The sequence below is a fragment of the Denticeps clupeoides genome, chromosome 5 (assembly GCF_900700375.1).
Source record: "Denticeps clupeoides chromosome 5, fDenClu1.1, whole genome shotgun sequence".
Lineage (NCBI taxonomy): Eukaryota > Metazoa > Chordata > Actinopteri > Clupeiformes > Denticipitidae > Denticeps > Denticeps clupeoides.
The window spans coordinates 14104502-14118041 of record NC_041711.1 but is presented as its reverse complement, the minus strand read 5'-3'; the positions used below and the strand labels follow the sequence as shown (position 1 = coordinate 14118041).

Genomic DNA, 13540 nt, shown 5'->3' with positions numbered 1-13540 from the left:
CTGTTGTGTTCATTATTCCATAACTGTTCTTATAAATGGCATTATCACAAACTTTAGGGAAACCTTTTGAAAGGTTGTGCGGCAAAAATATTTCAAATTTCCTAAAATCCTTATCTCAGGCTGGCTGTTGAGATTGTTTAGCTGTGCAGGTCACTAAACGTACACCAGATGGCGCTGTGGCGCTTTGGGGGCCACGAAGCGACCAGACGCGCAGAAGAAATCCGTCGGCGGCGACTGTTGCACCCATGATGTCGGAGTTCAGTCCTGAACTCATTGAGTATTTAGATGGAAAGATTTCTTTCGAGGAGTTTGAGGAACGAAGAGAGCAGCGACAGTCTGCAAAAAAGGTGCATACTGTTAGGCGTCTTGGGCCGACTCGGTCGTCTTAAATCTCGTTCATTGCGGCCAGTGACCGCCTGTTTCTGGGCTTTCAGGCTCCCGGCGGGGGAGGTTACTGTTCGGACACAGCGGCCACGGATGATGGCGCTACACCCAGCACCTCCAGCTGTTTTCGGCGGCCAGTAAAGCGCCACACCGGCAAGTCGCAATCAGCCATTTACGACTAATTAGTCCTGCATTTACACGTACAGTACAGACCAAACGTTTGGACACACCTTCTCATTCGATGTGTTTTCTTTATTTTCATGACCGTTTACATTGGTAGATTCTCACTGAAGGCATCAAAACTATGAATGAACACATGTTCTTTATGATATGTTATGTACCTGAACCCAATCGAGATGGTTTGGGGTGAGCTGGAAGAAACTAGAATATAAAACATGTTTTCACTTATTTCACCTTTTTTTTTTTTTATTAAGTACATTAAGTACAAGCCTTCAGTGAGAATCTACCAATGTAAATGGTCATGCAAATAAAGAAAAGACATTGAATGAGAAGGTGTGTCCAAACTTTTGGCCTGTACTGTATATGAATTTAAACAAACTCTAATTTGCAATCCATGAGCTTTAATAATGAGTTGGCCCATACTGTATCTTCGACTTTTTAGTGAAGGCTTTTTTTTAGTGAAGGTGTTTTTGTGGCCATTTGTTGGACATGAAGGGTTAATTCCTAATAAGATAAGATAAGAAAAAACTTTTATTAGTCCCACAAGTGGGAAATTGCACTTGTCACGGCAGAATGTGGACAGAAGCAGAAGGTAATAGCAGCAAAAACAGAGGTAATAGCATCACAAAAAATAACATAAATATGTATCTGTATATATGTACAAATTTACAATTTAAACAGTTAACAATTTAACAGAATGTGCCAAAGTGTGTGTGTTTGTCTGTGTATGTGTGGTCAGCTGTGAGGTCTTTGTTATAGAGTCTGACAGCGGTTGGAAGAAAAGACCTTCTGAACCTCTCCTTCCCACATCGTGGGTGCAGTAACCTGCCACTGAAGGAGCTGCTCAGTGCTCTCAGAGTTTCCTGCATGGGGTGGGAGATGTTGTCCAACAGGGATGACATCTTAGCCACCATTCTCCTGTCACTCACCACCTCCACTGGGTCCAGAGGGCATCCTAGAACAGAGCTCGCTTTCAGGATCAGCCTTTTCAGCCTCTTCCTGTCTCCAGCGGAGATGCTGCTACCCCAGCAGACCACACCGTGATAGACCACACCGTAATAGGGGTGTTGCGAAATATCAATACAGCAATATATCACTATATTTTATGTGGTGATATTGTATCGATACAGGGACATCAAAATATCAATATTGTATACAAAATTCACTTCTGAGTTATGTTTTGCATTTAAGGCATTTGGCTGACGCCCTTATCCAGAGCGACTAACAACATGCTTTCATGTTACCATCAATGAAGTGATTCACTAGGACCCCAACTATGAATACAATCTTTTTATCCACTATGTTGTAGTTTCTATACACAAGTCAGACAATAAGAACGTTACAAGTTAATCTAAATATTCTCTAAAGAGGAGGGTCTTGAGCTACCATTTGAAAGTGCTCAGTGACTGAGCTGTTCTGACCTCAAGGGGAAGTTCATTCCACCACCGAGGGGCCAAGACGGAGAAGAGTCTAGATGAGTGTCTTCCTATCAGAGATGGAGGGACCAGGCGAGCAGTACTGGAGGTTCGGAGTATACGAGGTGCAGTGCGAGGTGTAATAAGGGCTGTGAGGTAGGATGGTGCTACTCCATGTTTGGCTGCGTAGGCCAGTATCAGTATTTTGAATCTGACGCGTGCAGCTACTGGGAGCCAGTGGAGGGAACATAGCAGAGGGGTGGTGTGGGAGAATTTGGGAAGGTTGAAGATCAGTCGTGCTGCTGCATTTTGTATTAGTTGTAGAGGTCGGATGGTGCATAGAGGTACACAGCATCTCATATATCTGCTTATATATCAATTTTGCAATATGTACAGTATCACAATATATTGTTATATATGGTGACCTGTGTATCGTGAAACGTATCATATCGTGAGATCCTTGCTAACACACACCCCAGACAACACGTCTCCTTTACACCTTGCATTGCACTTGGTGTTTGCAGCTGTTCGGCCATGGAGACCCATTCCATGCAGCCTTTCTGCAATTCGGAAGTGTGTAGCTGTTGACCTCAGAAAGTTAGCGGTTTATGTGCAGCTCAGTATGTTTTGACCCCATTGTTCCCACTTGCTTTTGTGTTATAATACAATTAGTTACTTCTGGAGGTATTTTATTGGTTATTGTGCAAAGGCGTTGTGGTTAGAATTGGCCCAGTGTCTATGAATATTAATGATCTTTATTTTCCAAAAAAGTCTTCACCACACTCATAAACAGTTCAGATGTAAATTATTGTAATTGTAATTGCATTTTTATGCGTTTTATGAATATTGTTTGTCAGGTCCTACTCTATGAACCTTTAGCTGTAATTTAATAATCCTTCTAATTATGATTGTTAATAACTGGCTCTGTTTGGCATCCCTGCCCATGTAGGAGATGCAGAAGAGGGGGTAAGCCTATCTGTACAACAGGCTTTTGCCTCGATGATTGGTGAAGGTCTTGAGGTGCAGCAGGAAGAGGATGACCTTGAAGATGAAGGTTTTGAGGTCAGCAGAGAAAAAGCGGAAGGTGATGATGACGATTATGGGGAGGAAGAGAACGAGGAGATCACAGCCGGCGATGTGTTTGCACTGGAGATGGAGTTGAACCGGGAAAATAAGAAAATGATGAAAGTGAGGCCTTCAGTATTTTCTGATGCACCATTGATTGTTCTTGCTTACCTAGATGATTGAGGGTCATATGTTCGGAATAAATATACATATATACTTTTTAATTTCTCAGGAACGGCGTAGCCGCAGCAAACTGCCACGTGCCCTCCGGGGTCTGATGGGAGAGGCCAATATTCGATATGCCCGTGGAGACAAGGAGGATGCCATCTTGATGTGCATGGAGATAATTCGTCAGGGTAGGCATCATGTAGCGGTGTTTAAATAGTTCATGGTTTTGTGAAGAATTTGAAAACAGCAATATACTCACAATTCAAAGAATAGTCATGGAATCAAAAAGTCATGGAAATGTTTTGGTAAAATGTGTACAACCCTGAAAGACATTTCCCCTTATTTTTTCACACCTCTTGTTAAGTAACATTTCATCCAACTTTGTTCTCTGTAGCCCCCTTAGCTTATGAGCCTTTCTCTACCTTGGCTATGATCTATGAGGACCAGGGTGACATGGAGAAGTCCCTGCAGTTTGGTCTGATTGCCGCCCATCTCAACCCTAGTGACTGTGAGGAGTGGGTCAAGCTGGCAGACATGTCGCTGGAGCAGGACAACATCAAACAGGCCATTATCTGCTACTCCAAAGGTGGGGCTGGGTTATATACACCCTGAAAAGTCATGTTGCAATATTCAAAAAATTCACATCAGTCAAGAATGTCAAAAGGTTTTTGTGAGATTATGAAGATCAAAAGTGACTAATTACACCAACAATAGACATATTTGTGCTGTTCATTCTTCTAGCCATTAAATATGACCCTTCTAACGTTCGGTACCTGTGGGAGCGCTCGAGCCTTTATGAGCAGGTTGGGGAACATAAGCAGGCCATGGACGGCTACCGTCGCATCCTCAACCTGCTGCCCCCTCATGATGGCGAGCACTTCATGCAGCTCTCCCGCGACATGGCCAAGTGAGGACCTGCTCGAATCACTCAAAAGCACAAAATAAGTGGTCCTTCCTTGAGCTCAGTGTTTAAATGTTTGTCTTGGTGTCCATGCACAGAAGCTACTATGAGAGCAGCGAACTGACGTCCGCTATTGGTGTGATGGAGGAGGCCCTGAACCGACACCCTGAACTTGTGACACACGAGTGTGTCAACATGGCTGCGGAGCTCTACATCGCCAACCACCAACACAGCAAAAGCCTTGAGGTAGAAAATGGACAGAGAGGGAGGGTAGATCTAATGGAGATAAATTCCACGAGATGTCCATGTGTTTCTCTGAACAGGTGCTGGTCAATTTCTGCGCTGTCGAGCTTAAGAGAGCAGAGGCCACACAGAGCACTCATGAGCGAGAAGAGAACAATGCAGAGTCAGAAGGGACACTGGGTAAAGAGTCATTTTTACTCCTGATGCAGGGAAGGGATACAAGACAATTTTATTTGGAATCATGTTTTTTCATTTAGTCAAAAAAATAGGTGCACATAGGTACAACAAAAACATAAATTGTTGTTCTTGAGCCCTAAAGCATTTTGGATGCACTGGAGTGTTTGGAGTGTTTGAATAATATGTTAAATAATTTTTATTACAAAACACAGTTTTTGGTTGTCTGTAGTTAAACGTTTCCTCTCCTGTCTCTTTTTTTTTTTTTTGCCCGTGCAGGGGAGGTGGTGGAGATAGTTGTGCCTGAAGAGGTGCCAATCGATATCAGGGTGAAGCTGATGGTGTGTTTGATACACCAGCATGTCTGCAAGCCACTGGATGTAAGTTAGCACGCATGCTTTTTCACAGCAAATCCATTTTTGTTTGCTAATTGCCCCAGTCTTCTCATTTGGGGGCAGTGGTGGCCTAGGGGTTAAGGAGATGGCCCTGTAATCAGAAGGTTGCTGGTTCGTATCCCGAGCCACCAAGGTGCCACTGAGCAAAGCACCGTCCCCACACTCTGCTCCCCGGGCGACTGTCATGGCTGCCCGCTGCTCACCAAGGGTTATGGTTGTGTTACCGTGTGCTGTGCTGCTGTGTATCACAACGACAATCGCTTCACTTTCACTTTCATTATACCACCCCCTCACATACTTAATTTTCCCCCTGTTCCTTATCCCTGTCTTCAGCCCATGCTGACCTCTCTGATGGAACAGAGTCCTGAGGATTTTGGTGATCTATATCTTGATGTGGCCGAGGCCTTCCTTGATGAGGGCCAGTATAATTCTGCCCTACCTCTCCTCTCTGCACTGGTCTGCTCTGAGAGGTACAATCTGGCCGTGGTGTGGCTCCGACATGCAGGTAATGTTGTGTGCGTGTCTTCATACAATGTCCTCACAAGATTATAAAGGAGAGACAAAAGATTTGATTTTGGAAGTTGGGGTCAGGTTTAGATGTTTACAGTTAAAATTGGTCTTCGTTATTCGAGGGGCAGTGGGTGCCTAACGGTCAATAAAGCAGACTCGTAAACAAAAAGTTGCTTGTTCAAATCCAAACCGCCAAGGTGACACAGAGGTCCGCAACCTGCTCCCCGGACGCCTTACATGGCTGCCCACCATGCTGTGTATCACAATGGCAATAATAATCACTTTCACTTATAAAACCTTATGTTTTACCTTTTACATTTACTTTTCTTATAGGCTATACATCTTCAGTAATCATTATAATATTTGTTCAAAGTAGGGCTGTCAAAATTAGCATGTTAATTGCTAAAATTCATTTAAAAATGTAACACATTAAAATAGATGGAACACATCTGCAGCACTGGAGCACTAACGGTTATCTTGTTTGTCACATCTCGGCTTGAATTTTGCATAAATACTTTTGATTCGATGATGTTTGCTCTACATTTGAAAAGTTCAACCTCAAGCAGAAATCGACAAATTGGTTTGGTAGTGCATCACGTGGCCCCATTCAAAGTGATGCATGCGAGCCTGACACAGGAATGCAGTAAATAGCAATAATGCAATAATAGCAAATTATGTGATTAATTAGTTAAGTACACTGCTCAAAAACTATAGGGAACACTTATACACAATGGAACTCCAAGTCAGTCACACAGTCACAAAATGTCCACTTAGGAAGCAACACTGACAATCAATTTCACTTGCTGTTGTGCAAATGGAATAGACAACAAGTGGAAATTATAGGCAATTAGCAAGACATCCCCAATAAAGGCGTGGTTCAGCAGGTGTTAGCATGAGACTGAGTCTACAAACCACACAAGTGGCTCAGGTAGTGCAGCTCATCCAGGATGGCATGTCAATGCGAGCTGTGGCAAGAAGGTTTGCTGTGTCTGTCAGCGTAGGAGACAGGCCAGTACATCAGCAGACGTGGAGGAGGTCGTAGGAGGGCCACAATCCAGCAGCAGGACCGATACCTCCACCTTTATGCAAGGAGGAACAGGAGAAGCTCTGCCAGAGCCCTGCAAAATAACCTCCAGCAGGCCACAAATGTCCATGTGTCTGCTCAAATAGTCAGAAAGAGACTCCATGAAGGTTGTATGAAGGCCCGATGTCCAGGTGGGGGTTGTGCTCACAGCCAAATACTTGGCTTTTGCCAAAGAACACCAATATTGGCAAATTTGCCACTGGCAGCCTTTGCTCTTCACAGATAAAAACAGGTTCACACTGAGCACATGTGACAGACGTGACTGAGTCATTGTGATTTTGTGTCATCTTTTTGTCAGCACATTCAACTTTGTAATTCATTCATTCAGATCTAGGATGTCTTATTTTTGTGTTCCCTTTTTTGAGCAGTACTGATTTTTATTACATTTAATGCATAAAACCTGGCAAGAAGAATGTGGTTATAAACAACACTGGCACATATGAGTGTTGTCCAAGAATCAGTGTTGGCCCCGTAATCAGGAGGTTGCCGGTTCGAATCCCGATCTGCCAAGGTGCCACTGAGGTGCCACTGAGCAAAGCACAGTCCCCACACACTGCTCCCCGGGCGCCTATCATGGCTGCCCACTGCTCACTCAGGGTGATGGGATAAATACAGAGGACACTGTGTGCACCATGTGCTATGCTGCTGTGTATCACATGTGACAATCGCTTCACTTTCAATCACTTTCACTTTTTGTGCAGTTTTGAGTTTGATATCTAAAATATCTTGTTTGAGAATAGGTATTGAGGAAATCCACCCTACGCCTCTGTAACTGTTTTTGTAATAGGTTTGTGTGCGTGTGTGTCTGTTTTGAAGAGTGTCTAAAGGCTTTGGGACATATGGAAGTTGCAGTAAAGAGCTACACCAAGGTGGTGGAGATGGCACCACTACACTTGGAGGCTCGCCTGTCCCTTTCCACCCTGCAGCAGCAGCTGGGACGTCCAAACAGTGCACTGGAAGCGTTGGAGCCCATGTATGACCCAGACACACTAGCACAGGATTCTTCTGCTGCGCAGCAGGTGTGTAGCTGATATGTCATTATTCTGTATCATTATCTCCTTTTTATTCATCTCAATGTGTCTTTATTTATCAAAGATCGGATTTTGTCATTTTTACTTAAATAAATATGTTCCATTTTTATAACATAGGCCACATTTAAAAATGTATAGCCAATTGTTTGTATGTTGTTTGTGATTCAGGAGCTGAAGCTATTGCTGCACCGCTCCACTCTCCTCCTGTCTCAGGAAAGGATGGAAGACTACATTGACACACTTCTTACCATGCTGGCTATGCTTCTGAAGGTCTGTCCCCTTCCAATGTTTCTTATCGCAAGCGCTTTATTTTTCCGTCACTAATATCATTTGCTCTCCACATTTTTCTCACTGTGTTCTGCTTTTGTCTTTCATTTTTGCTCGGTGCAGATTAGTCCTGCACTCTTATTCATGTGCTCACTGTCATTTGATAAAAATAACTATATTTGTGTTATCAGTTTTCTGATCTGCTGTGTGTGTGTGTGAGAACTTCAGGTAGCAATGAACAGAGCCCAAGTTTGCCTGATCTCCAATTCTTCATTGGGCTCCAAACACTTGCACCTGGTTAAGCTGGTTCAGGGGAAGGTGTTTGACATTGATGACCAGGAGGCAGCGTACCTCGATGTCACAGGTCTGATGTCACCAGTGCACCCAAATCAATCAAACATATTTTCTGCTGGCCAACCATGCAAACCTTTACATTTATAATACACTTACAGTGTATAGCAGACTGCTTTGTCCAGAGTTACTGAGACATGGCCCATGTACTTTAGACTTTATATGTAAGAGGGCTCATCCTCCCATTGGGCAAAAGATACAGGAGCATCAGGACATGGACAGTCTGAGTAACAGCTGCAGTCCCAGAGCTGTAATCCCTCCCACGTAACTAAGACGCTCCATAATCCTGGAACCACCCCACCCCCAGCTTCTACAAAGCTTACTTTGGCAGAGTTTCACTCTAAATATGGGAATATAAAGCATCTTGTCTTCTATTCTGCCCTGGCCGTGTGTCTGTAGGAAAGACGAGTGTGTTGTCCCGTGAAGACTGGTGGCAGCTCTTGCTGCGCTGTGTGAACGCTCTCTGCGACAGTCGCCGTTTTAAGGAGGCTGAGCTCCTTGTTGACTCCTCTCTGGAGTATTACTCCTTCTACGATGATCGTGTCAAACGGAAGGAACTGGAGTACTTGGGGCTCTCTGCTGCATTTCTGGACCGCAACTTCCGCAAAGCCTATAATTACATCAGGTGGGTGGGAGTCAGCATTTACCAGGCGCCCTTATCCAGAGCGACTTTCAGGGACAGTCCCCCTGGAGACACTCAGGGTTAAGGGGACACAATGGTATTAAGTGTGATTCAAACCTGTGACTTTGTGGTCACTACCCGCTAGGCTACTACCACCCTGGCATGAGACGTTCTTCTGCATCATTCAGATGGGGCGGTGGTGGCCTAGCGGTTAAGGAAGTGGCCCTGTAATCAGAAGGTTGCCGGTTCAAATCCCGATCCACCAAGGTGCCACTGAGCAAAGCACCGTCCCCACACACTGCTCCCCGGGCGCCTGCCATGGCTGCCCACTGCTCACTCAGGGTGATGGGTTAAACGCAGAGGACAAATTTCACTGTGTGCACTGTGTGCTGTGCTGCTGTGTATCACAATGACAATCACTTCACTTAAAAAACTTAAAAAGATAGTTTAACCCAGTTCCCTCTCTTGGAAATGACCCTGTGCTACAGGCTGATGCTGATGGATAGTGTGGAGCGAGCTCAACTGTGGAACGTGTTCAGTCAGGTGACACTGCACTCTCAGGACGCACGCCACCATCGCTTCTGTCTTCGTCTGTTGCTCAAGAACCCAGAGAACCTGGCCCTCTGTGTGCTTAATGGCCACGCCTCCCTTGTGTCGGGCAGCTTTAAACATGCTCTTGGTACGAAGTCCTTGCATCACATTCCTCCTGCCCCAGGAGGGTCAGGCCAGACGTTAGTTGGACCCGTGACAAGTTTTTGTTTCTCTTTCCTAGGTCAGTACATGCAGGCCTTTCGCTCCCAGCCCACTAACCCCATCCACAGCCTGACAGTGGGACTCACCTTTTTGCACATGGCCTCACAGAGGTTTTTCAACAAGCGACATCCACTGGTGCTACAGGTTGGCATGACTGCTGTTACGAGATTCCAACACAGCTCTTAGACGCCCATGTAGAAAAACAACAAACATGTTTCTTCAGTTATCTTATTATTATTATTATTATCGGTTTACTTTTTACTATTTCTAGATATCATTTACTGTTTATGATGGCATTACCGTGTGTTAGGACCTGTATCTTAACACATGTGGCTGTATCCTCTCTCAGGCTTTCTCCTTCCTCTGGCGTTACGTGGAGCTGAGAGGCGAATGCCAGGAGACCATGTACAACCTGGGACGAGCGCTGCATCAGATAGGCCTCACCCATTTAGCAATTCATTATTACCAGAAGGCCCTGACTTTTCCGCCATCATCCTTGGAGGTACTGAGACCCAGATTACTTCATGTTTTATAAAGGATGTAGAGAATAATCTCCACTCTGCTCTCTCTGCAGGGAATTGATGACGACCATGTAGACCTACGCAGGGAGATTGCGTACAACCTGTCACTTATCTACCAGGCTAGTGGCAACATAGATATGGCCAGACATGTTCTCTATACCTACTGCATTATTTGAGATCTCAATATGCATTTTACTTGTGTAAATAGTCATTGAATATCATTGTGCAATTAAACTTTTCTATTTTCACTAAATATGTGGAAATGTCTTAATAAGACTATCATAGATATCTTTATAGTTTCAGGTTGATTGTCACAGTATACCTCACAGTACATACATTACTCCACTATGCTTTTTTTAAACTACTTTTAATTTTGTAAATATATTGCATTTATATTGAAATCCAACTGTATATAATATTGCACTCAGTTGCTTGTGAGAAACCAATGACCAGAACCAAGTTCTGTGTGTGTGTGCGTGCTAACATACCCGGCTAATAAATACTATTCTGATTTTGATAAAACCAACAGAGAATGATCACAACCCTCCAGGAAATCACAGGCAACTTACAATCAGTAGTTACAGGGACAGAGCGCATGCTTCGCATGTCTGAGGTCTCGGGTTCAATCCCCAGCATCTCCATGCTGACAGCTCTTTTTTTTTTTGTGGGGCAGTGATGGCCTTGCGGGTAATGAAGTGGACTCAACTGAAGAGCTGTGACTTCAAATCCCAAACTGCCAGGGTGTCACTGAGGTCCCCTTGATCAAAGCACCATCCCCACACACTGCTCCCTGGGTGCCTGCCCACTCAACATAACTCCACATGTGTTTATTCATAGTTGTGATGCCTTCAGTGAGAATCTACCAATGTAAATGGTCATGAAAAGGTTTAGCCTAGCGGTTAAGGAAGCGGCCCTGTAATCAGAAGGTTGCCGGTTCGAATCCCGATCCGCCAAGGTGCCACTGAGCAAAGCACCGTCCCCACACACTGCTCTCCGGGCGCCTGTCATGGCTGCCCACTGTTCACTCAGGGTGATGGTGAAATTTCACTGTGTGCACCGTGTGTATCACAAGTGACAATCACTACACTTTATTTTTATTTTATTTATTATGAAAATAAAAAGAAAACACATTGAGTGAGGTGTGTCCAAACTTTTGGCCTGTACTTTATGTGACTCCCACATACCATCACCTACTTCACTCCCCTTCTAGATGCTTAAAAGGCAGATCATTGGGCTCCTCTTCCTGTGTCTTGGCTCAGTAAAGACAATATCTTACAATATACTGTACCCTTTTACAAATGATCCTCATCCTGATGTTCTTAAGGTGTTGGAAGGCTGGCTGAGTGCAAAAGGAAGACACATATCAAACTGGCATGGTTTCAGATGTCTGGGTCAGATGATGGTTTGGACTTGCCTAATATGAGACTACCAACATGCAGTGCACTTAAGGGTGATAGCGGATTGGTGCAAACAGGATTCGACCTCAATTTGGCTAAATATTGCTCGGGTACAGAATGGTACCTGTATATATGGTTCGTAGGTGAGTGTGTTACCCACTAGGCTACCATCACCCCTTCTTCTCACAGTTTCAGTCTCATAGTGAAGTATTTCTTTCTCAAGCACCACTGCCTCCTGGACTAAAGGATTCAGACACAAACTAAAGTTTATTCCACCCCAACAGCTCACAAAGGAAATGTATGCTGTGAGATGCATTCATTTTTTCAACTATGCCAACCCAATTTTTTAGTTTTGTTAACACTTCTCACTTTTGCCAATGTTATTTAGTCCATCCAGTAATTTGTGAAGTGCGGACTTACGTTACTGTGTCAGCGTGCAAATGGACCGCTCAACAAGAACGCTGATCAACTTCGCCTTTACTGGCAAAACGCATGGTGCAGAACACGAACGGTCTTCCTCCAGCATCTGAACTCAAGTTCGATGTCAGGGTCCACACTCTCACATCCGCTTCTCAGGAACTATTTATACTAGCGATTGGCAACATGCAATGTTGTGGTGGAACACAAATGAAATAAATGTTGTCAATTGAAAAACATTTTTCAACCGCAAAGAGTTGCAGACATGCGCGACAAGCTAAGGCAAATCATAACTTATTTCAGAAGTTTCACAGCAACCCACTCCAGAAAAAAACACCACAACTGGGTTTGTATATATTTCAATGAATATAAATGCTAGGTTTTTAGTAATGATCTGGTGAAGAATATTTTGTTAAATTTTTCTTTTACTTTTTAATTACACCCTCATCATGGTCAGGGGGGTTGTGTCCAACAGTGACCATAAGCTCAGGTGGGAAACCTAAGTTGGACAGGTCTTAGGGTAGAGGCCTGACAAAGTGAAATCCAATTATGTGACAAAAACAGTTATCCAGAGCAACCCACCCCACCCATTTCCACCATGTACCCCCATCACATATCTGTCTGCCACCACCAGTGGAATCCTGGTTCATCAGCAATGAACTGCTGATGAAACAACTCAGCATGAAAAGCACCAGAGGGTCACCACAGCCACCACCACTGTAACAGTTACAGCTTCATGGATCTTCAAATAGACCAGTAGCATCATAATGGACATGCAATGTACACCATGACACCGGACTAAAACCTACACTGCACTGTCCAGTACCTCCAATCATGGACGGATGTTCTAAACTACACTTTGGACGTTTCCACCCCTACACCGGTTGGACTTTTTCCTTTTCTTGGACAAATCACCAACACTGCACTGACACTGGCATCCCTCCACTGTATCACTCCTTCCAAAAGGTTTCTTCCTTTCTTTTTTTCTCTCTCCTAGAGTTTTTTTTCTCGGACGGGCTGCAGAAGGGCCAAGTGTGGGGGGGTGTCAACTGTAGGGCCTGTCAAGCCTATTGGGACATATTGTATGTGATTATGGGCTGTATAAGATAAAAATGTTGTTGTTTCTGCTGTCATAAATGCCTGTCTAGAACCAGTCCTGCCAGGGAGCAATGTGTGAGGACGGTACTTTTGGTTCGGGAAATGAACCGGCTACTTTTTCGATTACGGGTCTGCTTCCTTACCCACCAGGCCACCACTGCTCATGTGTTTAACATTACAACCTCGGTTAATAGAGACGTCAAGTAACATCACAAATGTGAAAATAATTAACTCTATCTGTGGTGAATGGCCTGAAGTATTTTTTATGTCCTGACTTGCCTATGAAAGGCAAAATATACATTCAACATGGTGCCTGAAGGGAAGTGGAAACAGACTGCACTTCAAATCCCGAACCACCGAGGTACCACTGAGCCATGTGCCGTCCCCACACGCTGCTCCCCGGGCACCTTTCCCAAGTGTGATGGGTTAAGTGCAGAGACCGCATGTCACTGTGTGACCTGGATGCTGTGCTGCCTTCACGATGAGAGGGATCATTACCGAGCGTGAGTTCGGCGTTTCTACTCCAGCCCAACAGGCGGCGCTGAAGCGCCTGTCTCCACCGCC

At 44.5% G+C, this 13540-nt stretch overlaps 1 protein-coding gene across 2 annotated transcripts; it reads left to right on the top strand.

Annotated features, from left to right (window-relative positions):
• Window positions 1–79: 79 nt before the first annotated feature.
• Window positions 80–10317, top strand: gtf3c3 (general transcription factor IIIC, polypeptide 3). Of its 2 annotated transcripts, XM_028980905.1 has the most exons (18): window positions 80–347; window positions 435–537; window positions 2929–3167; window positions 3277–3400; window positions 3607–3798; window positions 3954–4119; window positions 4212–4359; window positions 4437–4536; window positions 4810–4910; window positions 5259–5430; window positions 7336–7538; window positions 7719–7820; window positions 8046–8181; window positions 8568–8793; window positions 9279–9469; window positions 9563–9687; window positions 9893–10045; window positions 10118–10317. In XM_028980905.1, the coding sequence occupies exons 1-18, from the start codon at window positions 246–248 to the stop codon at window positions 10238–10240; spliced, it is 2706 nt and encodes a 901-aa protein (XP_028836738.1). In that variant the 5' UTR covers window positions 80–245; the 3' UTR covers window positions 10241–10317. The 2 variants fall into 2 exon arrangements, with proteins under 2 accessions (XP_028836738.1, XP_028836739.1); XM_028980906.1 differs by lacking the exons at window positions 80–347; window positions 435–537 and adding an exon at window positions 2112–2135.
• Window positions 10318–13540: the final 3223 nt, after the last annotated feature.

Coding starts and splice junctions, on each gene's coding strand:
- gtf3c3 (XM_028980905.1), top strand. CDS start 246: ATGATGTCGGAGTTCAGTCCTGAACTCATTGAGTATTTAGATGGAAAG. Junction 348..434: donor AGCGACAGTCTGCAAAAAAG/GTGCATACTGTT, acceptor CTGGGCTTTCAG/GCTCCCGGCGGGGGAGGTTA. Junction 3,168..3,276: donor AAAATAAGAAAATGATGAAA/GTGAGGCCTTCA, acceptor TTAATTTCTCAG/GAACGGCGTAGCCGCAGCAA.